The sequence below is a fragment of the Sciurus carolinensis genome, chromosome 18 (assembly GCF_902686445.1).
Source record: "Sciurus carolinensis chromosome 18, mSciCar1.2, whole genome shotgun sequence".
Lineage (NCBI taxonomy): Eukaryota > Metazoa > Chordata > Mammalia > Rodentia > Sciuridae > Sciurus > Sciurus carolinensis.
This window is the reverse complement of record NC_062230.1, coordinates 26,256,060-26,282,659: the sequence shown is the minus strand read 5'-3', so window position 1 is coordinate 26,282,659 and position 26,600 is coordinate 26,256,060. Positions and strand designations below refer to the sequence as shown.

Here is a 26,600-nt window from a genome sequence, read left to right as displayed (position 1 = left end):
TCACTTCCACTTCTCCATGGCTAAGATGTTGAGTATTCTTTCACATACTTATTGACCATTTGGGAAGTATCTTTTAATTCACTTCCCTAGTTGTTGTTTGTGTTATTTGTTTTCTCAGCATTATGTTTTTGAGTTCTTTATTTATTCTGGGTATCTGTCCTCTGTCAGAAGAGTAGTTGGCAAAGATTTTCTCCCATCTCTCATGCTGTCTCTTTACAGTATTGTTTCCTTTTCTGTGCAGAGGATTTAAAATTTGATACTATTTCATTTACTGCTTCTTGGTATTTTCTGGACTATTGGGGTCCTATTGGTGAAGTCATTGCTTCCATCTATATGTTGAGGTGTTTCCTTTATGTTTTCTTCTAGCAGTTGCAAAGTTTTGATATGATTTCTGCACAGTGAGAAATAGGGGTCTTTTTCATTCTTCTTTACATGTATATCCAGTTTCCCCAGTACCATTTGTTAGAAAGGCTATCTTTTCCCCAGTGCATGTTTTTGGTACCTCTGTCAAGCATCAGGTGACTGTGTATATGTGGGTTGTTCTCTCTGTCTTCGATTCTATTCCAACTGGTCTTAATGTCTGTTTTTATACCAGTACTGTGGCATTTTGGTTACTATGGCTCTGCAGTATATTTTGAAACCTGATATTGTGGTGGCTCTAGCATTTCTCTTATTGTTCAAAATTACTTTGGTTATTCTGGGTACTTTGTTCTTCCATATGAATTTTAGGAGTATTTTTCTGGTTCTGTGAAAAATATCATTGATATTTTCATGAACATTTCATTAGCTCTGTAGATAACTTTCAGTAATATGGCCATTTTAACAATATTAATTCTGTATATCCATGAATGTGGAAAGTCCATACTCTAGTATCTTCTATTTCTTGGCTTTTGACCATTTGATTATTACATGTCTTGATGTATATCTCTTTGGAATTCATTGAATTTCTTGGATGTTTATATTCCTCAAATATAGGAGCATGCTTCTGGTGGTATATACAGGACAGTGTTCTGAATTATTCCACCAGCTTTGATAAGTCTGGTTTCACATTCTCTTAGGGTACAGGAGTCTTTCAATTAGCTCCTGATTTCTCACTAAGAGAATGTGACCATGACTGATTGCTGAACCAGTGAATTAAATTATACATTTCATTATTATAATGAAATTATATAACATTCATATGGATGGAGTATGAAATTTTAGGAAAACATCCATACTGTTCTTTAATATATGATCCCCATGTGTAAAATGTGAAGACAAAGTAAAAAACAAGATGAAGTAAGTATACCAAATTTTTAATGGTAGTGTCTTCTCTTGATGGTAGGATTATTTTTATTTTATTTGCACATTTATATTATCTTCAATGTCTGCATTTACTATGTTTTATTCAGGAAAATGGCTATGGCAATAATAATGATTGACTAATTGGTTGTAAATTTTTTTCTAATTTCTCCAGCTTGGAGTTTGCTGTTTAACCTATACATAGAAATACAAAGGTTTCTCATCATAATAATGATTAAACTAAAATTTGAAAACATCCTATAATTCTTCTTGGGTTTATTATATACTGCTTAAGGTCTTGCCATGCTATACTGATCTGTATGTATATACACTTGTTATTAATCTTGAGAAGCATAGCAGAATAATGTACAGAAGCTTGCTTTTCATGCTAATTGTGAAATAGAGAGGGATGAAATCCAATTTTGTCCCAAAATATAGAGAAAATTTTTACAGAAATTTCCAAAATGGAGAGTTTTCTGTTCTCATCTGGCTGAGTTCATGAACTAACGGTTTTTTGGAGTAATTAAACATCTAAGCCTGAGATACTGAGAAATCTCAAAAAAACTATTCTTCATAAGCCTTATACCACCACATCACAACTGCCCAATGTTATCCACCTTCCCTGGTTATGTGAGCGGACAGTTTTCTCCCAGTCTCTAACTTTAATCTATATATCTTCATTTAGTGTGTTTCATAGGAACAGTACCCTACATTAAATTAATTAAATCTTAACTAGCAGTGAACATTAATATGTAAAAAGTCAACTGATAGTTTCATCTAGGAAGCAGTTTTTTTTCCTTCACATGTTGCACATTTCTATGGTTTGTTAGGGGGTATGGAAACTACTATTTCTTTAAGAAATAAGCTGCGTTTTTTTCCACTGCCAAGAACAAAAAAATATATAAGTACAACAATCTATTTTGCTCCTAGCTCTTTCTCTGCTTCTTTTTCTTCTAGTTTTGAAGACCTGTTTTTGGAAATAGAAGAAAGAAAGGAAGAGCTGGGCATTGCTGGCTTTGGTATCTCTATGACTACCTTGGAAGAAGTTTTCTTCAAGTAAGTTTGACAGCCAGAAAGGGCAGAGCAAAGCCTCTCTCCTAACATCCATATTTTATTTTGAAAGCAGTTCTCACTCTGCGTCAGTCTGGAGTAATAAATAAACAGTATTAGGTTGTTAGAAATGCTAATCTGTGGATCCCAGACACATCAACTTATGTCTTGCTGGGGTAAATGGTTGCTTCTAGGAGTTCTGGGAATGCAAGATGTTCAGTGCAAATCTTGGGCTAGGAAACTGTGGGAAACAACCAACCCCAGGTACAGAACACCCAGAGTCAGGGAGTATGGAGCAGGAAGATTACATGTGAATGATTTGGGCTTAGATTTGGGTGACTCTATCTTTCAAGGATAAAAGGGTTAGGATTGACTTTAAGGATAAACAACTTATGGAGTCAAGCAGAATCCTGGATTTAAATTGCAGATCTTACTGGAAAAAAAAATCTTTAAAAACTTGATCCAGTGATAGCACTATAACCTACTTAGGTTACATATGGTTTTTATTTTCAAGATTAACATGTTAAATTTCAGAGAAGATACTGACAGAAGTCAGGATACTACTTAAGAGAGGGCCGGTTATTCAGCTGTCAGAACACCTCAGAAAGTAGTTTCTGAGATATAGATTTCATCCTCTCAGGCTGAAAAAACAGTTTTGTCACTCTCAGTCCCACACAGGGACATGACTCTCAGGCTAACGAAACCTGTCAATGCACTTGATTAATTTGAAATAAGAACTAGTACCAGGGGAAGAACATATATTTTTTGTCAGCTCTTTATTTTTGCTCTAACCCACTAAAATAGTGTCTTTAAGATCCAAAGGGAAACTTTATTTTCCCTAGGGAGCTTATTTTGTCATCTTCATGTACTGGTTCCCTGTTATATTAAACTAATTTTTTCACTATAACTAATGATTATATATTCATGGCTTAGTGGAAAGAGCATGGGCATCAACATCAAATCAGTTTAGGTTGTGTCATGGTTACTACACCACGACTAGTATCTAGATTTCATGAGGTTTATTTAACATCTCCAAGATTCAGTCTAACTCTTTTAAAGGGATTAATATGAGGTGGATGTCAATTTTGTCAGAGAAAGTACACTGCTTGGGTAATTTGTTTAAAAAGGTGCCATGGTGAAGCTGGTTGAACATCACCGTGTACTGAGTTCCTGCTATACATCAGACACCTTTTTAAATGTTTTTCCATGTCTTATCATTTAATAATTATAATCAAATAGGTTCTAATTACCATCTTACAGATAAACAAACAGATGGGGAGAGATTATAGAATTCCTTACATTTCCACAAAATCAATGTATATCTAATGATTAAATATTCATCAAATAAACAAAAAAACAAATGAAAAGAATTACAGTTTTAAAAAAATTAAAAATACAAAATTATATTAATAAATGAAAAAACTAAAAATTGACAGTTTCAAACTAAGTCAATGGGATTTTTCTTATGGTTTTCACTTCTTTGTATATGTCAAGGATATTTCCTCTATAAAAAGTATTCATTTTTTGGCAAAATGTCATGTCATGTCTTTTTTATTTGTATGTTCTTTCTTATTACAGAAATCTAAAATTATTACATATCCATCTGTAATATTTTAGAATTTACTATTTATGCAGAGGAAAATATTTCCAATCCTAAAATTAGAAAAACATTTATTTTTATTTTCTGTTAGCATTATTTTTATTTTACTCAGCTAAAATGAGTTTTATTACATGAGATCAGGGATTGGTTCTCATATCCTCTACCCCAACTGGTTATTCAGTTATTTCACTGCCATTCATTTAAAATGATTTTTTAAAAATATTAGATAAACCGTCTCTTTCCAGAATTTCTAATGCAGCTTTAGATCCTGAGCCTTTAGTCTTGTGGTAAGTCTACATTTGCTAAAATACATTAATATTTTTTTATGCAGGCTTTCCTCTTTGTATTTCTTTTCCAAAATTATACAACAGTATTCTCTTGTTTCAGATAAGCATAATACTTGGTCATTAACTTTTTGACAAATTATTTGACTTTGAAATTTTCCATGGAGAGCTGTCATCATTATCACCTAAAAACAATCTGTTGTGTTGTACTACCTATTATCTTTCTTATTTGTTTCTCCTTTTTAGTAAGTTGTTATACAAAACAGGATTCAAGGTGAAAATTGTATTTAACTAAAATGAACCTTCTACCAGAAACTAAAACTTATGTTTCCAAATAAATAAAGCAAAAAATTATGGAACCCTAAGAAAAATCATAAATTCATAGTAGGGTAAGAATTTTTAACTAAGTTCTCAGGAACTGCAAATGAGAGAGATAAAATTTTAATCAGAAAATAATTTACCAAGTCAATTTTTTTTTCTCATCTTCTCTTGCACACAAACCCACACACATACATTCTTATGAAACTTTGTCCTTATAAATAGAACATTTTGCAATGATGTCAGCATAATAGCAGTGTAGGAGGTCCCAGCACTTTTCTCCCTAAAGAAACACCTATATACTTGTGGCAATAGTTTTGGGAGAACTTGGGAGTTCCATAGAGAAACTATAGTAACCTGGAGAATCATGAGAACAAGGATAACTGTATAGAAAAGCATAGGAAGTACATTAACTGCACTGCATTATCCTCTGGTAAAACAAAGCTTATCACTAAGGGGGATCTCATCAGCATGATTTAGTGCTATGTGGAACAGAAGAGCAGGAAGACACCAGTAGCCACTGCCACTGCTGCTGCCCCAACAAACACAACTTTTGCTACCAGGGATTTCCTACAGTTGATGATGATCTTAACAGAGCTGCCTGGAGGTCACACTGCTATGCTCCCCTCAGAGAATGAGCTGTCAGTGAAACCCCAGAGAAAAAGACTTTCCTGCCTGAGGAAGAGTCACTGCTGTACTACCCAAGGGCAAGAGTCACTACCTTCCCATCCTATTACTCTAGGCATATGCCCAGACTCTGACTGCATGCACCTAAACCCTAGATATCAGCATCACCACCGCAGTAGGCACACCGGCTCCACTGCAATGTGTGAGTGCTCACATACTGGACCCCAGCACCAGTGGGTCCCTTCAGCCATTTATTCTTCCTGTGGGGAAAAAAAGAGAATAGAAAGCCCTCAGCCTTGCTGGGTGATGACCCCCAAACTGCATGTCAATAATCAAATTTTAAAAATTAGTTGAAAGTCTCAATAATATATTAGAACAAGCAGAAGACAGAATTCCAGGACTTGGAGAGAAGGTATGTGAACTTGAATATCCAGAGAGCAATAAAGAAATAAAAGGTGTAATCAGAATATACAAGAATTCTGAGACATTAGAGACCTACCTTAAGACTCATGGGTATTGAGGAAGGGACAGACATGCAGGTTGGTGGTGTATATAATCTATTCAGGGAAGTAACAACAGAAAAATTTTGAAACCTTGGGAATGAGATACTGGAGGAATTTGGAACCCCAAATAGACAAGACTAGGAAAGAACCTCTTCATGACACATTGTAGTTACAATGACAAAAATACGGAAGAAAAATATTTTTTAATCTATAAGAGAGAAAAACCCAGTCACTTATAAAGGAAAACAAATCAGAATAACAGATTTCTTAGCAGAACTTTCAAAGACCAGGATGTCTTGGAATGATGAATTTCAAGCTCTGAAAGAAAATAACTATCAAGCGGCACTGTTATGTCCAGCAAAGCTATCCTTCAGAATTGATAAAGAAATAACCCTCCAAGATAAACATAAAGAAATTCATCATCACTAAACCAGCATTGTGAAAGATACTTGTGAAATGCTATACAAAGCCAATCAATAAATGTGCAAAGGAATGAAACAGGTACTTCACAGAAGAAGAAATAATGAATGGTCAACAAATAATTTTCAGCATCTCTAGCAATTAGGGAAATGCAAAAAAAAACCCTACACTGAGATTTTTATCTTTCTCCAGTCAGAATGGCAATTATCAAGAATACAAGTAACAATAAATGTTGATGAGGATGTGGGTAAAAGTTTCACTCATACATTGCTGGAAGGACTGCAAATTAGTATAGTGACTCGGGAAAGCAGTATGGAGATTCCTTAGAAAACTTGGAATGGAACCACCATTTGACCCAGTTGTCCCACTCCTCAGTATATATCCAAAGTACTTAAAATCAGCATACTACACTAATGCAACCATATCAGTGTTTATAGTAGCTCAATTCACAATAGCTATACAATGGAATATTAGCCATAAAGAAGAATGAAATTATGGCATTTGCCAGTTGTATGCAGCTGAATACTATCCTGTTAAGTGAAATAAGCCAATCCCAGAAAAACAAAGGCCATATGTTCTCTCTGATAAGTGGATGCTAACACACAATAAGGGAGTGGAGGGAAGAATAAAAGTTCAGTGGGTTACACAAAGGGGAATGAAGGGAACAGAAAAGGGGAAGGATGGAAATAGAAAAGACAGTAGAATGAATACACAACCAGTGCGTCTCCACATCATGTACAACTGCAAGAATGGGATCCTATTTAGAATAAGTTATCCTCCACATATGTAAAATATGTCAAAATACACTCTATTATCATGTATATATAAAAACAAATTTTTTAAAAAGAAATAAATGCTAGATATAGGAGAAGATTAAAAACAAAAAAAGCATGGGAAAGGATAAATCTCATAAGAAGAGTAGAGAAGAAAATGAGAAGGATAAATAAAACATTAGAAATAAAACAAAATGACTAGAATTAATACATACCTCTCTCTAATAGCCTTGAATATAAATATTTTAAATTCTCCAATTAAAAGACACAGACTGGCAAACTGGATTTTTTAAAAAGTCCCAACTCTGTGTTTTCTGCAAGAAACACATCTCACAACCAAAAGCATGAACAGACTTATAAGGATGGAAAACCATATTCCATGCAAGTGGAATCTGAAAGCAAGCAGGATTAGCTATTCTCACATCCAATAAAGCAGACTTCAAGACAACCGAACATAAAGGTACAGATAAACCCCAATAAAAGAGTGGATGATTTCAATACATCTCTCTTGGATAAATCATCCAGACAGAATCAATAAAAATACTGCAGGGTTAAGCAATACTTTTGATCAAATGAACTTAACAGATATCTGCAGAATATTGACCAATGACATCTGAATTCACATTCTTTAGAGTGTTTCTCCAAAACAGATCATATATTAGGACAGGAAACAAGTCTTAGCCAATAAAAGACATTGAAATAATTTCTTGCATTTTATCAGATCATAATGGAATGAAATCAGAAGTCAACAAAAACTTCAGAAACTATATAAAAATATAGAGATTATATAATATACTACTGAATGATGAGTGGGTCATCTCAGATATCAGAGGAGTAATTTAAATCTCTTAGAATCAAATGAGAATAGAAATCTAATATATAAGGATCTGTGGGAAACAGCAAAGGCAGTTCTTAGTGGTATTTTATATAGCTATGAATGTCTATATAAAAAGTCAAAAAGATCTCAAATAACCTAATGATATATATCAAAGTCTTAGAAAAACAAGAACAAACAATTCTTAAAACCAGTAGAAGGAAAGAAATAATAAATTAATAAAATAGAGAATAAAAGAACAATAAAAGGGATCAGTTTAACAAAGAAAAGAAAAAGAAAAAGATATGATTAATAAACCCTAAGCCAAAGTAACTAAAAGAAAGAGAAGACCAGATTAATATAATGAATGACAAAGGGGAAGATTGATGAGCCAGGAGTGATGGCACGCACCTGTAATCCCAGTGGCTTGGGAGGCTGAGGCAGGAGGATTTCAAGTAAAAAGTCAGCTTCAGTAATTTAGTGAGGGCCTAAACAACTTAGTGAGACCCTGTCTCAAAATTAAAAATAAAATAAACTTAGGATATACCTCCGTGGTAAAGTGCCCCTGGGTTCAGTCCCTGGTACTGAAAGTGAGGAGATATTACAATAGGCACTGAAATCCAGAAGACCATAAGGGACCAGTTTGAAAACCATATAAATTGTAAAATCTAGATTAGATAGATTTCTAGACACAGACAACTAACAAAAATGGAACCAAGAGGATACAAAAACCTAAACAGATGAATAATAATCAATGATATTGAAGCAGTAATAAAAAGTTTCCCACCAAAGAAGAACCCAGGACCAAATGAATTCACAGCTGAATTTTACCAGATTTTTAAAAAGGAACTAACACCAATGCTCCTCTCTATATTTCATTATATAGAAAGTAAGAAATGCTTCCAAACTAATTCTACACAACCAGTATCACCCTGATACTAAGTTCAGAAATGGACACATTAAGAAAATTGCATACTGATAGTCTTGCTGATCATAAATGCAAAAATCCTAAATAAAATACTTGCAAATTGAATTCAGCGAAACATTAAAGATTACATATCAAGATCAAATTGGTTTAATCCCAGGGATCTAAGAATGGTTTGACATTTGCAAATCAATAAACATAAAACACCACAGGAGTAGAATCAAGGGCAAAAGTCACATGATCATCTCAATAGAGAAAAAGTCTTTGACAGAATTCTGTACCCATTCATGATAAAAATGTGAAGAAAACTAGGGATAAGAAATAAGAAAACATACCCAACACCATAAAGGCTGTACACCACAAACCCAAAGGCAACATCACACTGAATGGGGAAAAATTACACATGTCCTATAAAATCAGGAAGAAGACACAGATGTCTACACTTATCACTCTTATTCAATATAGTACTTAAAATTTTAGCCAGAGCAATTGGGCAAGATAAAGAAATGAAAGGGATATGAATAGGAAAGTAGTCAAATTATTCCTATTTGTAGATGATATGATATTGCACTTAGAAGACCATAAAGGCTCTCCCAGAACTTCTAGACCTAATAAATCCAACAAAGTAACAGGATACAAAAATCAACATACAGAAATCAGTAGCTTTTCTACACACCAATAATGAATGAATTGAGAAAGAAATCAGGAAAACAATTCCATTCACACTAGCCTAAAGAATACCTATACCTGCAAATAAATCTAATCAAGACCTCTAGAAGGAAAATTATGGAACTCTGAGAAAAAGGAATTGAGGAAGATTCTAAAGGGGGGAAAGACCTTTTTTGTTAATGTATAGGCAAAATTAATATCATTAATATGATTATATTACCAAAAGTTATCTACAGATTTCATACAATGCCCACAAAAATACCAAGGACATTTTTTCACAGAACTAGAAAAAATAGTCCTTAAATTCATATGGAAGAACACAAGACTCAGAATAGCCAAAACAGTCCTCATCCACAAGAATGGAGTCATCACAATACCTGATTTCAAATTACATTTCAGAGCCATAGTAACTAAAACAGTGTGGTATTGGTATACAAACACTTAGATCAAGGGAATGGAATATAAGACATAGAGACAAACTCACACAGACACATCTTCTGATTCTTGACAAAAACCAAAAACATACATTGGTGAAAAAAACAACCCCTTTGCCAAAAAGGTGCTGGGAAAACTGAATATCCATATGTAGAAGAATCAAACTAGATTCCTATCTTTTTCCTTGCTCAAAAGTCAACTCAAAATGGATCAAGAATTAGACCAGGAATTATGAAACTCCTAGAAGAAAATGTATAGTCCACATTCTTAATACATTGACACAGGTAATGCCTTTCTCAGTAGGACCCCTAAAACTCAGGAAATAATTCCAAGACTTAATAAATGGGATGGGATCAAATTAAAAACCTTCTGAACAGCAAAGGAAACAGGAATGTGAAAAGGGGACCTACAGAATGGGAGAAGTGTTGGCTAGCTACTCTTCTGACAGAGGATTAACTTCCAGAATGCATGAAGAACTCAAGAAGCTTAACATCAAAAACTAACAATCCGATTAATAAATGGTCAAATGAACTAAAAGACATTTCTCAAGAAAGAAATACAAATGGCCAACAAATTATATGAGAAAAATGTTCAATGTCATTAGCAGTTAGGGAAATGCAGTTCAAAACTCCACAGATTTCATCTCACTCCAGTTAGAATGGCAGCCCATCAAGAATAGTATCTTAGCAGGTGGAAAGGATCCAAGTTTTGTTACATCTGTTAAAATTTTTTTCAGAATTTTAATTTTTTTGTATGAGGATTTGAATAACCTAGCTTATCCAATATCTGAAAAAGGAAACTGTCATGCGTTATTATTGTCATTATATTTTATAAACTTTACCATTTGTCTATTTAGATTTGATTTTCATATAGTTTTTAGTTTCTGATACTCTTTATTAGGTAAAGTAAAAATATTTTAATTCTTAATTTAATAATTGCTTTTAATATAAATATATTTTACAGGCAATAAAATGCTTTACCACCAATTATATGGTTTTTTGATGAAAAAAAAAAAAAGAATACAAACGCAAGGGAAACTCCAAAATATACCCACAGGCAGCAGTTGTCTGAATAGATTCCTATAGCACATAAAATAATACAGAATTAATAAATGTGACGGCATCAAATTTAAAAGTTCTGCACACCAAAGGAACCAATTAACAGCATGAAGATACAGCATAAGGAACGGAAGAAAATCTTTGCCAGCTTCTGTTCTGACAGAGGCTTTATACCCAGAACGCATACATAACTCAAAGAACTCAACATCTAAAAAATACCTTCAATAAATGGTCAAATTATGTAAATAGACACTTCTCAAAAAATACAAATGGCCAACAATTATATAAAAAAAAAAAATGTTCAACATCTGTAACCACCAGGGAAATGTACTCAAAGTTACACTGAGGTTTTATCTCACTTCAGTCAGAATGGCAATCATCAAAAATACAAAAAGCAATAAATTCTGGGAAGGATATGGGGGATAGGAAATCTTACACACTATTGGTGGTATTGTAAATTAGTACAGCCACCATGGGAGTCAGATTCGAGCTTCCCATAAAACTAAAAATAGAACTAATGTATCATTCAGCTATATATACTACTCCTCGGTATTTATCTGAAGGAATTAAAGTTAGCATACTTAAGAGATTTAGGCATACCCATGTTTATTGCAGCAGAATTCACAGTATACAAGTCATGGAATGAGACTTGGTAGACAAAGAAAATGTGGCATATATACACAATGGAATATTTTTCAGACTTGAAAAAAGAATGAAATTATGTTTTTTGTAGTAATTGATAAGCATCATGTTAACTTAAATAAACCAGACTCAGAAAGACAGGGGTTATATGTTTTCTCTCATATGTGGAAGTTAGGGAGAAATAAGAAAATAAAAGATCATCATGAATATAAAAGTTAGATCATTAGGGTAGATGAAGGATATCAGAGGGAAGGGGAAGGATATCAGAGGGGAGTGAAGTGTGAAATTAATTAAATTATTTAATATGCATGTACAAGTATGCCTCAGTTAAATCCATTACTCTCTATAATTAATATGTACCAAATAAAAAAATTCAAATTATAATTCAAAAACCTCTAACAACAACAAAAAGTCAGGTATTATTGACTTATCTATGAATTCTACCAAATATTTAAGAAAGAAATAACATTGATTCTATAAATCTTTTCTTAGAAATTTAAGGGGAGGAAATACTTGACAACTCATTCTATTGAGTTAAAAAAGGACTGGGGATGCGGTTCTGTGGTTGAGTACCTCTGAGTTCAATCCCTGATACCCCCCCCAAGAAAAATTAATTACCCTGATACCTAAAGTAGACAAAGATTACCAGAAAATAAAAACACACACCAAGATTATCAGAAAATAAAAGCACATGCCAATATCTCTTCGTGGATATAAATATAAAAATTCTTAACAAAATTTCAACAAGTCAGATTAGCAATATGATAATAAAATTTATAATACAACACAAGTCAGTGGAGTTTTTCCCCAGAAATATAAGGTGGGTTTATCATTTAAAAATCAATCAGTGTATGTTACCATTTTAAGAAACTTAAAAATATAATCATCGGATAACAGAAGATATTAGGAAGGAAATTTAAAAATTCTTAGAGGTAAATGAGAACAAAGAAACATCATATCAAAATCTCTGGGACACTATGAAAGCAGTACTTAGAGGAAAATTTATTTCATGGAGCGCATTCAATAAAAGAAGTAAAACTCAACAAATAAACGACCTAACACTACAGCTCAAAGCCCTAGAAAAAGAAGAACAGACCAACACCAAAAGTAGTAGAAGACAGGAAATAGTTAAACTCAGAGCTGAAATCAATGAAATTGAAACAAAAGAAACAATACAAAAAATTGACAAAATAAATAGTTGGTTCTTTGAAAAAATAAACAAAATTGATAAACCTTTAGCCACACTAACAAAGAGAAGACGAGAGAAAACCCAAATCACTAAAATTCGGAATGAACAAGGAAATATCACAACAGACACGATTGAAATACAAAACATAATTAGAAGCTACTTTGAAAATCTATACTCCAACAAAATAGAAAATTTCGAAGATATCAACAAGTTTCTAGAGACGTATGAATTGCCTAAACTAAACGAGGAGGACATACACAATTTAAATAGACCAATTTCAAGTAATGAAATAGAAGAAGTCATCAAAAGCCTACCAACAAAGAAAAGTCCAGGACCTGATGGGTTCTCAGCCAAGTTCTACAAAACTTTTAAAGAAGAGCTCATTCCAATACTTTTCAAAGTATTCCATGAAATAGAAGAGGAGGGAACTCTCCCAAACTCATTCTATGAAGCCAATATCACCCTGATACCTAAACTAGACTGAGACACATCGAGGAAAGAAAATTTCAGACCAATATCCTTAATGAACATCGACGCAAAAATTCTCAACAAAATTTTAGCAAATCGCATACAAAACATATTAAAAAGATAGTGCACCATGATCAAATGGGTTTCATCCCAGGGATGCAAGGTTGGTTCAACATCAGGAAATCAATAAATGTCATTCACCATATCAATAGACTTAAAGTCAAGAATCACATGATTATTTCAATAGATGCAGAAAAAGCATTTGATAAAATACAGCACCCCTTCATGCTCAAAACACTAGAAAAAATAGGGATAGTGGGAAGATTCCTTAACATTGTAAAGGCCATCTACGCTAAGCCCATGGCTAATATCATTCTAAATGGTGAAAAACTGAAAGTATTCCCCCTAAAATCTGGAACAAGGCAGGGATGCCCTCTTTCACCATTTCTATTCAATATCGTCCTTGAAACTCTAGCCAGAGCAATTAGACAGACCAAAGAAATTAAAGGGATACGAATAGGAAAAGAAGAACTTAAACTATCCCTATTTGCTGATGATATGATTATATACTTAGAGGAACCAGGAAATTCTACCAGAAAACTCTTACAACTCATAAGTGAATTTAGTAAAGTAGTGGGATATAAGATCAATGCACATAAATCTAATGCATTTTTATACATAAGTGATGAATCTTCAGAAAGAGAAGTTAGGAAAACTACCCCATTCACAATAGCTTCGAAAAAAATAAAATACTTGGGAATCAATCTCACAAAAGAGGTGAAAGACCTCTACAATGAGAACTACAGAACACTAAAGAAAGAAACTAAAGAACACCTTAGAAGATGGAAAGATCTCCCATGTTCCTGAATAGGCAGAATTAATATTGTCAAAATGGCCATACTACCAAAAGTGCTATACAGATTCAATGCAATTCCAATTAAAATCCCAACGACATACCTTACAGAAATAGAACAAACAATCATGAAATTCATCTGGAAGAATAAGAAACCCAGAATAGCTAAAGCAATCCTTCGCAGGAAAAATGAAGCAGGGGGTATTGCAATACCAGAACTTCAACTATACTACAAAGCAAAAAAACAAAAAAGGCATGGTATTGGCACCAAAATAGACAGGTAGATCAATGGTACAGAATAGAGGACATGGACACAAACCCAAATAAATATAATTTTCTCATACTAGATAAAGGGGCCAAAAATATGCAATGGAGAAAAGATAGCCTCTTCAACAAATGGTGCTGGGAAAATTGGAAATCCATATGCAACAGAATGAAACTAAACCCATATCTCTCACCGTGCACGAAACTAAACTCAAAATGGATTAAGGACCTCGGAATCAGACCAGAGACCTTGCATCTTACAGAAGAAAAAGTAGGTCCAGATCTTCAACATGTTGGCTTAAGACCAGACTTCCTCAACAGGACTCCCATAGCACAAGAAATAAAAGTAAGAATCAACAACTGGGATAGATTCAAACTAAAAAGCTTTCTCTCAGCAAAGGAAACTATCATCAATGCGAAGAAAGAGTCTACAGAGTGGGAGAAAATCTTTGCCAATCATACTTCAGATAGAGCACTAATCTCCAGAATCTATAAAGAACTCAAAAAACTCAACACCAAGACTACAAATAACCCAATCGACAAATGGTCTAAGGAAATGAACAGACACTTCACAGAAGAAGACCTACAAGCAATCAACAAACATATGGAAAAATGTTCAACATCTCTGTAATAAGAGAAATGCAAATCAAAACCACCCTAAGATTCCATCTCACCCCAATTAGAATGGCGATTATCAAGAATACGAGCAACAACAGGTGTTGGTGAGGATGTGGGGAAAAAGGTACACCCATACATTGCTGGTGGGGTTGCAAATTAGTGCAGCCACTCTGGAAAGCAGTATGGAGATTCCTTAGAAAACTTGGAATGGAACTACCATTTGACTCAGCTATCTCACTCCTCGGCCTATACCCAAAGGACTTACAATCAGCATACTACAGAGATACAGCCACATCAATGTTCATTGCTGCTCAATTCACCATAGCCAGATTGTGGAACCAACCTAGATGCCCTTCAGTTGATGAATGGATAAAGAAACTGTGGAATATATATACAATGGAATATTACTCAGCCATAAAGAATGATAAAATTATGGCATTTGCAGGCAAATGGATGAAATTGGAGAATATCATGCTAAGTGAGATAAGCCAATCTCAAAAAAACCAAAGGAAGAATGATCTTGCTGATAAGTGGATGATGATACATAATGGGGCATGGGAGGGTTTAGTGTTAGGGTTAGAGTTAGGGTTAGGGAGGGGGGCAAGAATGGGGGAAGGAAGGACTGTATAGAGGGAAAAGAGGGATGGGAGGGGTGGGGGGAAGGGAAAAAATAACAGAATGAATCAACCAACATTACCCTATGTAAATTTATGATTACACAAATGGTATGCCTTTACTCTATGTACAGAGAAACAACATGTATCCCATTTGTTTACAATAAATATATATATATATATATATATATATATATATATAATCATCTCACTAGATACAGAAAAAACATTTGACAAAATCCAACAAACTGATAATGGGAATGGACAATATACAGCTAATCTTATACTTACAGATAAAAAACAAAATACTTTCCCCCCAAGATGAGAAATTAAAAAAAAAAAAGATAAATAAGATATTCTTCTCTTTCCATCCAAAATTCAGTTTTTTATATATTGTAAGAACAGTCTGAAATAAGTCAAATAAAGGTCCATTGACAACTAAAAAATATTTTTAAAAAAATTAATTATACTTGTCAGCTTCTTCCATGGAGTTGTGAAACCACAGAGGACAAATTAACCACGTGCTCACTTGCTTTATAAATCAATCCAGATAATTAGATTGCCTGGACTAAGAAATTGAGAAAATAACTCTATTGCACTAATATAAGTTTAAAATATTATAAAGGTAAAACCTGTAAATATCATTATTATTTCTTAAAATATAGTAGATTTAATAACCAATATCTTCTGAAAACAAAGATACTGTCTTATGGGGTTGTGGCTCAGTGGTAGAGCACTTGCCTCACATGTGTGAGGCACTGGGTTCAATTCTCAACACCACATCTAAATAAATGAGTAAAATAAAGGTCCACAAACAATTAAAAAAAAAAAAAGATACTGTCTTAGATCTTTAACTTGACTAAGTTATTTATTTTATCCACAGGGGGTGAGAGTGTAACTCAGTGGTAGAGGGCTTGCTCAGTACGCCTGAGGCCCTGAGTTCATTCCCCAGCAACACACACACACACACGAGAAAGAAAGTAAATTTTATTGTCATTGATGTTAACATTGCATAATCATTATTAAAAAGCGCTTTGCTTCAATTTGCGAAAATCTTTGATGAATTGGGTGTTTGGGAACCACTTTTCTGGTTAAAATTATTTACTTATTTCTTATCTATTTGTGTGGTTTTTTTTCTGTGTGTGTGTGTGTGTGTGTGTGTGTGTGTGTGTGTTTGTGTGTATAGGGTCAGTAATACGGCAAACTACAAAGTGAACCAGGAGCCTTCCACATTGGACAAAAATTCAAATTCAAACAACCAGAATATGAATGCATCCAGAAATTTTGAAAGATCACAAGTTGACTTCCTGGATAAAAATTCTAATATGTCATTTAATACTGGGGTGAGCATCTTCATAAGAATATAATGATAACATATATGTTTGGATGGAATAAAAGAGGTACACTTCATTTAAACATTTTAACTCAAAAGAGTTTGGAATTCTTAGTCATAGAAAGCCCAACAATGTAAAAAAGCAATCCCATTGATTTTTCTAATTCTAATGTAAAATGCTATAGGCAAAAATCAGATTTTATTTTTACCATTGTTATTCCTTAGAGTGGTTTATGTCAGTTTTCATAATTGTTAGTTCATTCTGAGTTGAGAAAGGGTCCTGTTAAAATTTATTTTTTTCCATTCCTACTCACACATAAAAGGACATTTAAATTTCTGCACTGGAATGCATTGTTACTGGCTAAGAACTATTTCCAATTCATGGTATTCCTTCACCAGCATGGGAAATCTCAGAGAATTGCCTAGCATTTACCTTGGTCACCTAACTTCTCTTCCTTGCAATTTTTTGTTTTTATTTTTGAGGGGGGATTCTGAGGTGGAGAATACAGTTGTACAAGTTGCTAACCAGTGCTTCTTCACTATGTGGCTTATGAAGCAAAGTAGGTATTATGCAATGGCGTATGAAACTTTTATTTTATTTTATTTTATTTGTATCAGGGGTTGAACCCAAGGGGCGCTTAACTATTGAGTCACATCCCCAGCCATTTTAAAAAATTTTATTTTGAGGTAGTCTCACCAAGTTGCTGAGGCTGGTCTCAAACTTGCAATCCTCCTGCCTCAGCCTCCCAAGCCTCTGGGATTACTGGCATGTGCCAGCACACCTGACTGAGAGTGTGGAATTTTGATCTAGATAGAACTGGATTCCCTGCTCTGTCACTTCCTGGCTATTTGTCCTTGGCGAAGTCACTTAGTACTTCTGAGCTTCAGTTTCATTCTGTATGAGACTACTTCAGTGAGTTAAAAATATTAATTGTGAACTATAACGATGTTTGACATGAATTGGGTACTTGAATTTCCCCACTTGTACATTTCTACTCTCTGGCATTCTTCTCTATTTCCCCCTCTTGAAAAGATGTAGATGAATGACGATTTGGCAGATCAGTCTAGAAAAGTAGTTGATTCCTCAATTAACACATTTTTAAATTCTAGAAATATATCTACTAAACAATCTTTTAAAAACTAGAAGTCATTTTTTAAATTTATTTTTATTGTAAACAAATGGGATACATGTTGTTTTTGTTTGTGCATGGAGTAACAGCATACCATTTGCGTAATCATACATTCACATAGGGTAATGATGTTTGATTCATTCTGTTATTTTTTTCCTTCCCCCCCACCCCTCCCACCCCTCTTTTCCCTCTATACAGTCCCTCCTTCCTCCATTCTTGCCTCCCTCCCACCTCCCATTATGTGTCATCATCCGCTTATCAGTGAGATCATTCGTCTTTTGGATTTTTGAGATTGGCTTATCTCACTTAGCATGATATTCTCCAATCTCATCCATTTGCCTGCAAATGCCATAATTTTATTATTCTTTATAGCTGAGTAATATTCCATTGTATATATACACCACAGTTTCTTTATCCATTCATCAATTGAAGGACATCTAGGTTGGTTCCACAATCTGGCTATTGTGAATTGAGCAGCAATCAACATTGATGTGGCTATATCTCTGTAGTATGCTGATTGTAAGTCCTTTGGGTATAGGCCAAGGAGTGAGATAGCTGGGTCAAATGGTGGGTCCATTCCAAGTTTTCTAAGGAATCTCCACACTGCTTTCCAGAGTGGCTGCACTAATCTGCAGCCCCACCAGCAATGTATGGGTGTACCTTTTTCCCCACATCCTCTCCAACACCTATTGTTGCTTGTATTCTTGATAATCACCATTCTAATTGGGGTGGGATGGAATCTTAGGGTGGTTTTGATTTGCATTTCTCTTATTTCTAAAGATGGTGAACATTTTTCCATATGTTTGTTGATTGCTTATAGATCTTCTTCTGTGAAGTGTCTACTCATTTCCTTAGCCCATTTGTTGATTGGGTTATTTGTATTCTTCATGTAGAGTTTTTCGAGTTCTTTATATATTCTGGAAATTAGTGCTCTCTCTGAAGTATGAGTGGCAAAGATATTCTCCCACTCTGTAGGCTCTCTCTTCGCATTGCTGATAGTTTCCTTTGCTGAGAGAAAGCTATTTAGTTTGAATCTATCCCAGTTATTGATTCTTGCTTTTATTACTTGTGCTATAGGAGTCCTGTTAAGGAAGTCTGATCCTAAGTCAACAAGGTGAAGATTTGGACCTACTCTTTCTTTTATAAGATGCAAGGTCTCTGGTCTGATTTCAAGGTCCTTGATCCATTGTGAGTTGATTTTTGTGCAGGGTGAGAGATAGGGGTTTAGTTTCATTCTGTTGCATATGAATTTCCAGTTCTCCCAGCACCATTTGTTGAAGAGGCTGTCTTTTCTCCATTGCATATTTTTGGCACCTTTGTCTAGTATGAGAAAATTGTATTTATTTGGGTTTGTGTCCGTGTCCTCTATTCTATACCATTGATCTACCTGTCTACTTTGGTGCCAATACCATGCCATTTTTGTTACTATTGCTTTGTAGTATAGTCAAAGGTCTGGTATTGTGATACCCCTGTTTCATTCTTCCTGCTAAGGATTGCTTTAGCTATTCTGGGTTTCTTATTCTTCCAGATGAATTTCACGATTGCTTGCTCTATTTCTGTAAGGTACATCGTTGGGATTTTAATTGGAATTGCATTGAATCTATGTAGCACTTTTGGTAGTATGGCCATTTTGACAATATTAATTCTGCTTATCCAAGAACATGGGAGATCTTTCCATCTTCTAAGGTCTTCCTCAATTTCTTTCTTCAATGTTTTATAGTTTTCATTGTAGAGTTCTTTTACCTCTTTGGTTAGATTGATCCCCAAGTATTTTATTTTTTTTGAGGCTATTGCAAATGGAGTTGTTTTCCTCATTTCTCTTTCAGCTGTTTCGTCACTTGCGTTTAAAAATGCTTTAGATTTATGTGTGTTGATTTTATAGCCTGCTATTTTGCTGAATTCATCATTTTTTTTTTATTGCCATGAACACAACTTGAGAAAAGAATTCTCCTTGATTTATTTCTAGTCAGGGATGGCCTCAAAGCTGATTGCTTTGTTCTAAATATATTGGTTGATTAATTAGGGATGTTTTCTCACTATATATCTTGGGGTGTCCAAATATTAGGGAAAATAGGATATCCATGTGTTTTAAAACATTGGTTATATATTCATGTAACATGCTCCATATGTTTTTCTTCAATTTTTTGACATTTTCAAATTAAGTCTCTACATTTGAAACAAGGGGTTCCATTTTTAATCTGAAAATATACACAATCAGCTATGTATTGCCTCCAAAGTCTAGAAAAATAGAGAAAATTATATATTTGTGCACATTTTTCAAATTAATGATTGCCCTCATTATTTTAAAATTAGAGGTTGAAGAAAATATATTGAGCATATTGCAGTTTTAAAATAGGTTCCTCCTCTTTTTCCTGACTTGCCACAATCCTGTAGATCACATAGATTAAAATCAGACAGTGGAAACCTGTTATGTATGCACATAGTCTGTGAATGTTTCCTTTATAAAATGAAGATATTATTGAAAGATAGTGATTTAATACTAAGAGAGAGAGGTGTATTGTTCTGTGCAGAGAATGCTAAGAATACACTAATAATAGATAAAAAGTGATCCTTTTGAGACTTTTGTTATAATTAGGTCAGGAACCAAGCCAATCCTTTCAGTGAACACATTATACAGATAGTACATTTCACTTAAGTAGTCTAATAACAATGCTCACCTTCTCCCCAAGGATATATGAATACAGTGTTCACATCTCTTGTCATAAGCTTGGAAACATTTCGCAATGGTCTGTGATCTCTGTAATGTCACCTTCCTCTCCTCTTGCAGTTGGCTCTTCACAAGCAGCAATTCTATGCCATGTTCTTGAAGCGGGCAGTGTTCAATTGGCGCAACTGGAAAATGTTATTGCTTCAGATCCTGGCACTTCTGGGTTTCATGTATCTTCTGATGAGAAGAGTAGCTATTCCACCAACCCCGGATGAGCCTGCCAGGGAAATGGATTTGGGACAATATGGTAAAACCATTGTGCCTTTCACAGTTTCTGGAAGTTCTGATTTAACTGAGAATTTCAAAAAAAATCTTGAGATCATACTAAAGGATAAGAAACAAATACTTAAGGAAGTAGAAGGTAAGGCTCTTTTAAAAATAGAGACTGCTAGTAAATGAAGACCACTTTGTATCACTTTACAAGAAAGGACTTAACTGGAATATTGGGCTACCTGCTTATTTCTTTTTTGATTGTGAGAAATGAAATTGTATTTGAAAATACTGGATTTTACTTATACCACTATCCTGACTTTGCAACAAATACATCGTAGACTGGGTAAATCATGTGTTCCCTTTCTTCCCTCATTACAGGAACACTAGAGATGAGTGCTTATTAATCAAAAATCAAATAGTTGTTCAGAAGAGAAAAAGGGAAGAGAAAAAATTAATTTCTGTGAATCTTAATATAATTCCTTTTCCTACTGCATTTGTTTATTTTTTGAGTACCTTGGAATTGTCTTAATTTAAAATTAGGCAGTTTTTTTTTTTCACAAGATGGTAAATTAGAAAGCTTCCACTATAGAAATACTAGGTAAACAACAGCAGACCAAGAACAGTTTTATAGGAGTTCTGAAGGCCAGTCAAGGGTCTTACCCAATTTTTAAAAAGACACTAAAAACTTTTCCGTCACCTTAGCTCATTCTTGCCCCACCCCCACCCTGCAAGGCAGACTCAGACGTGTGAGTAACTGGCGGGAAGATGTTAGCTTCAGAATACAGTAGAACACTTACGGCTCTAAAAAGGAGCAAAGGTGAGATTCAGAAGGAAATTAAGATATTTAGAGGCAGCCAATATTGGGAAATTGGCGGGAACAGGTGGGGACAAAGTGGTCCAAGAAGACACATAAACAGAAAGGTCTGAGAACAATTGAAGCCATAATAAAGATTTGAGAACAATGGAAGACTTAGTTCTATCTAATTAGTGAAAGTCTTTCCTCACATGGATGTAGTCAGCAAAGACTGAGAGAGTGCTTGTTTTTGCAAATACCCAATTTTCATCAAAAGATCAGAAGATATACTTGGCATATATTGAGATAGTCTAATACAGGAAGCTAAATAAACTCCAAGTAGAATAAACTCAAAGAGATCAACACAGAGAATTTTGAAACGACAAGAGTAAAGTGACTCATCACAAACAAAAGGTCCTCAGTAAAATTAACAGATTCCTCAGCAAAAGTCCTTCAGGTCAGAAGGCAGTGGGATGCATTTAACATGCTGAGAAATACTTTTAAATATGTCAACCAAGAATTCTATCCAGCAAAACTGTCATTCAAAATGAGAGAGAAAGTGTTATGGGTATGCAATATGTAGAGTGGTAGTTTGTATGTCAGTAGCAAGGAGAAGGGATAGAACTGTGAAGTTAACTTGGTATCAGTTTAAAACAGGTAGTTTTAACTTCAGGATGTTATATGTAATGCCCTTGGTAAACAAAGAAAATATCCGTAGAGGATACACAAAAGGAAATGAAAAGGGAATCAAAACATAATGGTACTAAAGAAATTAAACAGGGAGAAAGGCAGTAAAGAAATAGGATAGAGACATTAAGATGTGCAAAAAATGACAAAATAGAAATTGTTATTCCTTATTAGTAAATACTAAAATGCATTAAATTTTCCAGTTAAGTGGAATTACAGTGGTGCACACCTGTAATCCCATTGACTTGAGAACTGAGGCAGGAGGATCTTAAATTCCAGGCCAGTCTCAGCAACTTAGTGAGACCCTGTTTCAAAATTTAAAAAGTAAATTAAGGACTGGGGATGTAACTCAGTGGTAAAGTGTCCCTGAGTTCAATCCAGTACCAAAAAGAATTATTTTCCAATTAAAAGACATATATTGGCAGGCTGCATAAAAAATAGAATCCAAATATGCTATCCACAAAGGATTACTTTAGAGTTCAGAACTCATGAAGGCTGAAAGTAAAAGATGCCACATGTGAATAGTAATCACAAGAGACCAGAGGTGGCTTCACTAGCACTAGATAGACTTTAACTCAAGACTGTTACAAAACTCAAAGAAGAATATTAGAGAGTGTTAAAGGGGGAAATGTAACAATCATAAATGTATGATTCTTGGTATTGACAAACTGAAGGGAAAAATAACTCTATAGTAATAATCCCACTTTTAATAATGGACATATCAACAGCAGACAAGCCAAATGAACTTAACAGACATGTACAGAAACCACAGCAGGACATATGCAATTTCTCAAGTGTACAAGGAGCGTTACTCAGTACAGACTAAGTGCGATGCCACAAATAAGTCTTAAGATAATTTAAAATATTGAAATAAAAAAAAAATAAAAAAATAAAATAAAATAAAATATTGAAATCAAGTATCTTTTATGTCCACAATGGAATAAAACTAGAAATCAATAACATTAAGAAACTCAGAGAATTTACATATGTAACAACAATAAACAGCACACAATCATGGGATCAAAGATGAAATCATAAGGGAAAAATTTCTTAAGGCAAGTGAAAACGAAGACATGAGATATCAAGACTTGTGGGATGCAGCCAAAGCAGTGCTAAGAGAAAAATAATTATATCTTAAATACTTAAATTAAGAAAGAGGAAAACTCTCAAATCAGCAAACCTAACCTTACAAAGGAAGGAATTAGAAGAACAAACTAAGCCCCAGGCTAGCAAAAGGAAGGAAATAATAAAGACTAAAGTGGAGAGAACCACAAAAGACTAGGAAAACAATAGGAAAAAGGTTAATAACACCAAGGCTTTTTTTAGAAAAGGTCAAGAGGGCTGGGGAGATAGCTCAGTTGGTAAAGTGCTTGCCTCATAAGCACAAGGCCCTGGGTTCAATCCCCAGCATGGCAAAAAAAAAAAAATCAAGAAATTTGAGCCACTTAGATATTTTGGAAAGGAAAAAAGAGAGAAGGCTCAATAATTAATCAGAAATGAAAGGACATTACTTCTAATTTTATAAAATAAAAGGATTGTGATGGAGTACTATGAACAATTGTACACAAAAAAAATACAACGATAAACTAAATAAGTTGGACAAATTTCTAGTAATGCACAAGTTACCAAACTTAGTGAAGAAATATAAAGTCTCAATGAAGTATAACTGGTATGGATTAAATCAGTAATCGAAATTCTCCCAATAAGAAGCAGCCTGTTATTGAGTGATGTTCAGCTGTCTGGATTTTAAAATAATAAGAGTGGAAGGTGACTGATATTTTTGGATAGGAGGTGTCCCCAAAAGCTCATCTGTTGATGCAAGGATGTTTGAGTGAAATGACTGGATTGCGAGACTGTGACCTAATCAGTCCATACTAGTTTAAAGAGACCACTGTATGGTAATGGCAAATGGGATTTGACTGAAGAAGGTGGGTTACTGAGGGCTTGCCCGGGTGGGTTCATGACCCCGTGGCCCCCTCCCCCTCTTTCTCCGTCTTCCTGGCTGTGGCAAGCAGAACAACTTTCCCTTTGCCACACCCTTCTGCCAAGCTGTGCCTAACCCTGGGCCTAGAGCAATGGAGTCAGCCTGTTATAGACCAAGTCTCTGAAACTACGAACCCAAAATAAGCTTTTCCTTCCTTAGGTTGTTCTAGACAGGTATTTTGGTCACAGCTGACCCACACACAACCCAAGACCAGAAGGCATCTTTGGCCAGTTATACTAACCACTTAAAGAGGAATGAACACCAGTCATCCTCAGACTCTTCAAAATTGAAAAGGAGTAAATACTTTTAATCTTATTCAATGAGGCCTGCATTGCTGTGGTACCAGAACAAAACAAAGATACTATAAGAAAAAAAAATCTAAATCAATATCCTCGATGAAATATTGATGCAATAAATGGGGTGGTATCAAAGTAAAAACTTCTTCACTATAAAGAAAACAAACAAGAACATAAAGAAAAAGCCTAAAAACGGGAGAAAATCTTTGCCACCTGCACTTCAGATACAGCATTAATCTCTAAGATATATGAAGAACTCAAAAAACTTAACACAAAAACAATAATAATAATAACAACAACAAAAACTCAATCAATAAATGGGCAAAGGAACTGAACAGGCTCTTCGCAGATGAAGAAATACAAATGGTCAACAAATATATGAAGCAGTGTTCAACATCTCTAGCAATTAGAGAAATACAAATTAAAACTACGCTGAGATTTCATCTCACTCCAGTCAGAATGGCAATAATCAAAAATACAAGAAACAATAAATGTTGACAAGGATGTGGGAGGAAAGTTCACTCATACATTGCTGGTGGGACTGCAAATTGGTGCAACCACTCTGGAAAGCAATATCGAGATTCCTTAGAAAACTTCAAATGGAACCACCATTTGATTCAGTTATCCCACTCCTTGGTATATACCCAGAGGACTTAAAATCTGCATACTGCAGTGTTACAGCCACATCAATGTTTATAGCAGCTCAATTCACAATAGCTAAGCTCTGGAACCAGTCTAGGTACCTTTCAACAGATGAATGGACAAAGAAATTGTGGTATATATACACATGGAATATTACTCAACCATAAAGAAGAATGACTTTATGACTTTTCTGATAAAAGTATGGAACTGAACACTATCATGCTAAGTGTCATAAGCCAATCCCAAGAAACCAAAGGGCAACTGTTCTCTCTGATCTTTGGATACTAACACACAATGGGATGGGAGAAGAGAAGAATAGATGTTCATTGGGTTAGACAAAGAGGTATGAAAGGAGAGAAGAGGGGATGGGAATAGTAAAGAGAGTAGAATGAATGGAACATAACTTTCCTTTGCTCACATATGAATGCACAACCACTGAAATGCCACATCGTGTATAACTGCAAGACAGAGATCCTAATTTGAATAAGTTACATTCCATGTATGTATGATATGTCAATATATACTCTACTGTCATGTATATCTAAAAAGAACAAATAAAATCATCATTACTATTTTAGACTTGACAGGTCATAGACAGTCTGTCATCATGTTGTTGTGGTAGTGGTGGTTATTGTTCCTTCTCCCCCCTTCTTTTTCCTCCTCTTCTTTTATGATTGAAAATGTAAAAATAATTTTACCCTGTCCACCTAAATAACAAGTCTCCATTCATAATTTGATGGCCCTAAAATAGAGTGTAAGGTATACTTCTATGAACTTCTCATTCTGGATCTTTGATATTTATGTTGTGACTTTTAGACAGACATGAAACTCCTCTAATGTGTCTTCTTAGTTTCATGAAACTTTTGAAAGTTTTTGGTAACTCCAGCTCTCTGCTCAACTTTCTGCTATACTTCTTACCATCTTGACCTGCTCTGCTTATATTTCTAGAACTGTAGGGAGGAAAAAAGTAGTATAGATTGTTGGACTTAACTCTTGTTTTCTTCTTTCAGATCTCTGCACTTTCAAATCAATTGTCATAGTAATTTTCTGGTTCCTTCAGGTAGACTTATTTTGTGACTTTTATTTAGTCTTTAGAGTTTTTCTTAAAAAGGCACTTTGCCACTGAGTTACATTCCCAGCCCTTGTTTATTATTTTTATTTATTTATTTATTTATTTTTAGGCACAGATGGAGGTTTATTTAGGAAGGTAGATAAACATTCAAAGGAGGATGTGGTCTGCTCGAGAGTGAGAATCTCCTTGTTTATTTCTATTTTGAGATAGTGTTGTACCAAGTTACCAAGACTGACCTCAAATTTACAGTACTCCTGCCCAACCTCCTGAGTAGCCGGGGATTATAGGAGGATATGGTTTTCTATCAGCTAATCTGA

At 34.5% G+C, this 26,600-nt stretch overlaps 1 protein-coding gene across 1 annotated transcript in view; it reads left to right on the top strand.

Moving 5' to 3' along the window:
- The window catches only part of LOC124969946 (phospholipid-transporting ATPase ABCA3-like), a 137,545-nt gene that overhangs the window by 78,080 nt on the left and 32,865 nt on the right, over positions 1 to 26,600 (top strand). The window contains exons 17-19 of the mRNA XM_047532949.1: positions 2,239 to 2,337; positions 16,592 to 16,748; positions 20,657 to 20,957. Coding sequence (XP_047388905.1) covers positions 2,239 to 2,337; positions 16,592 to 16,748; positions 20,657 to 20,957 — 557 coding nt within the window. The remainder of the gene's footprint in view (positions 1 to 2,238; positions 2,338 to 16,591; positions 16,749 to 20,656; positions 20,958 to 26,600) is intronic.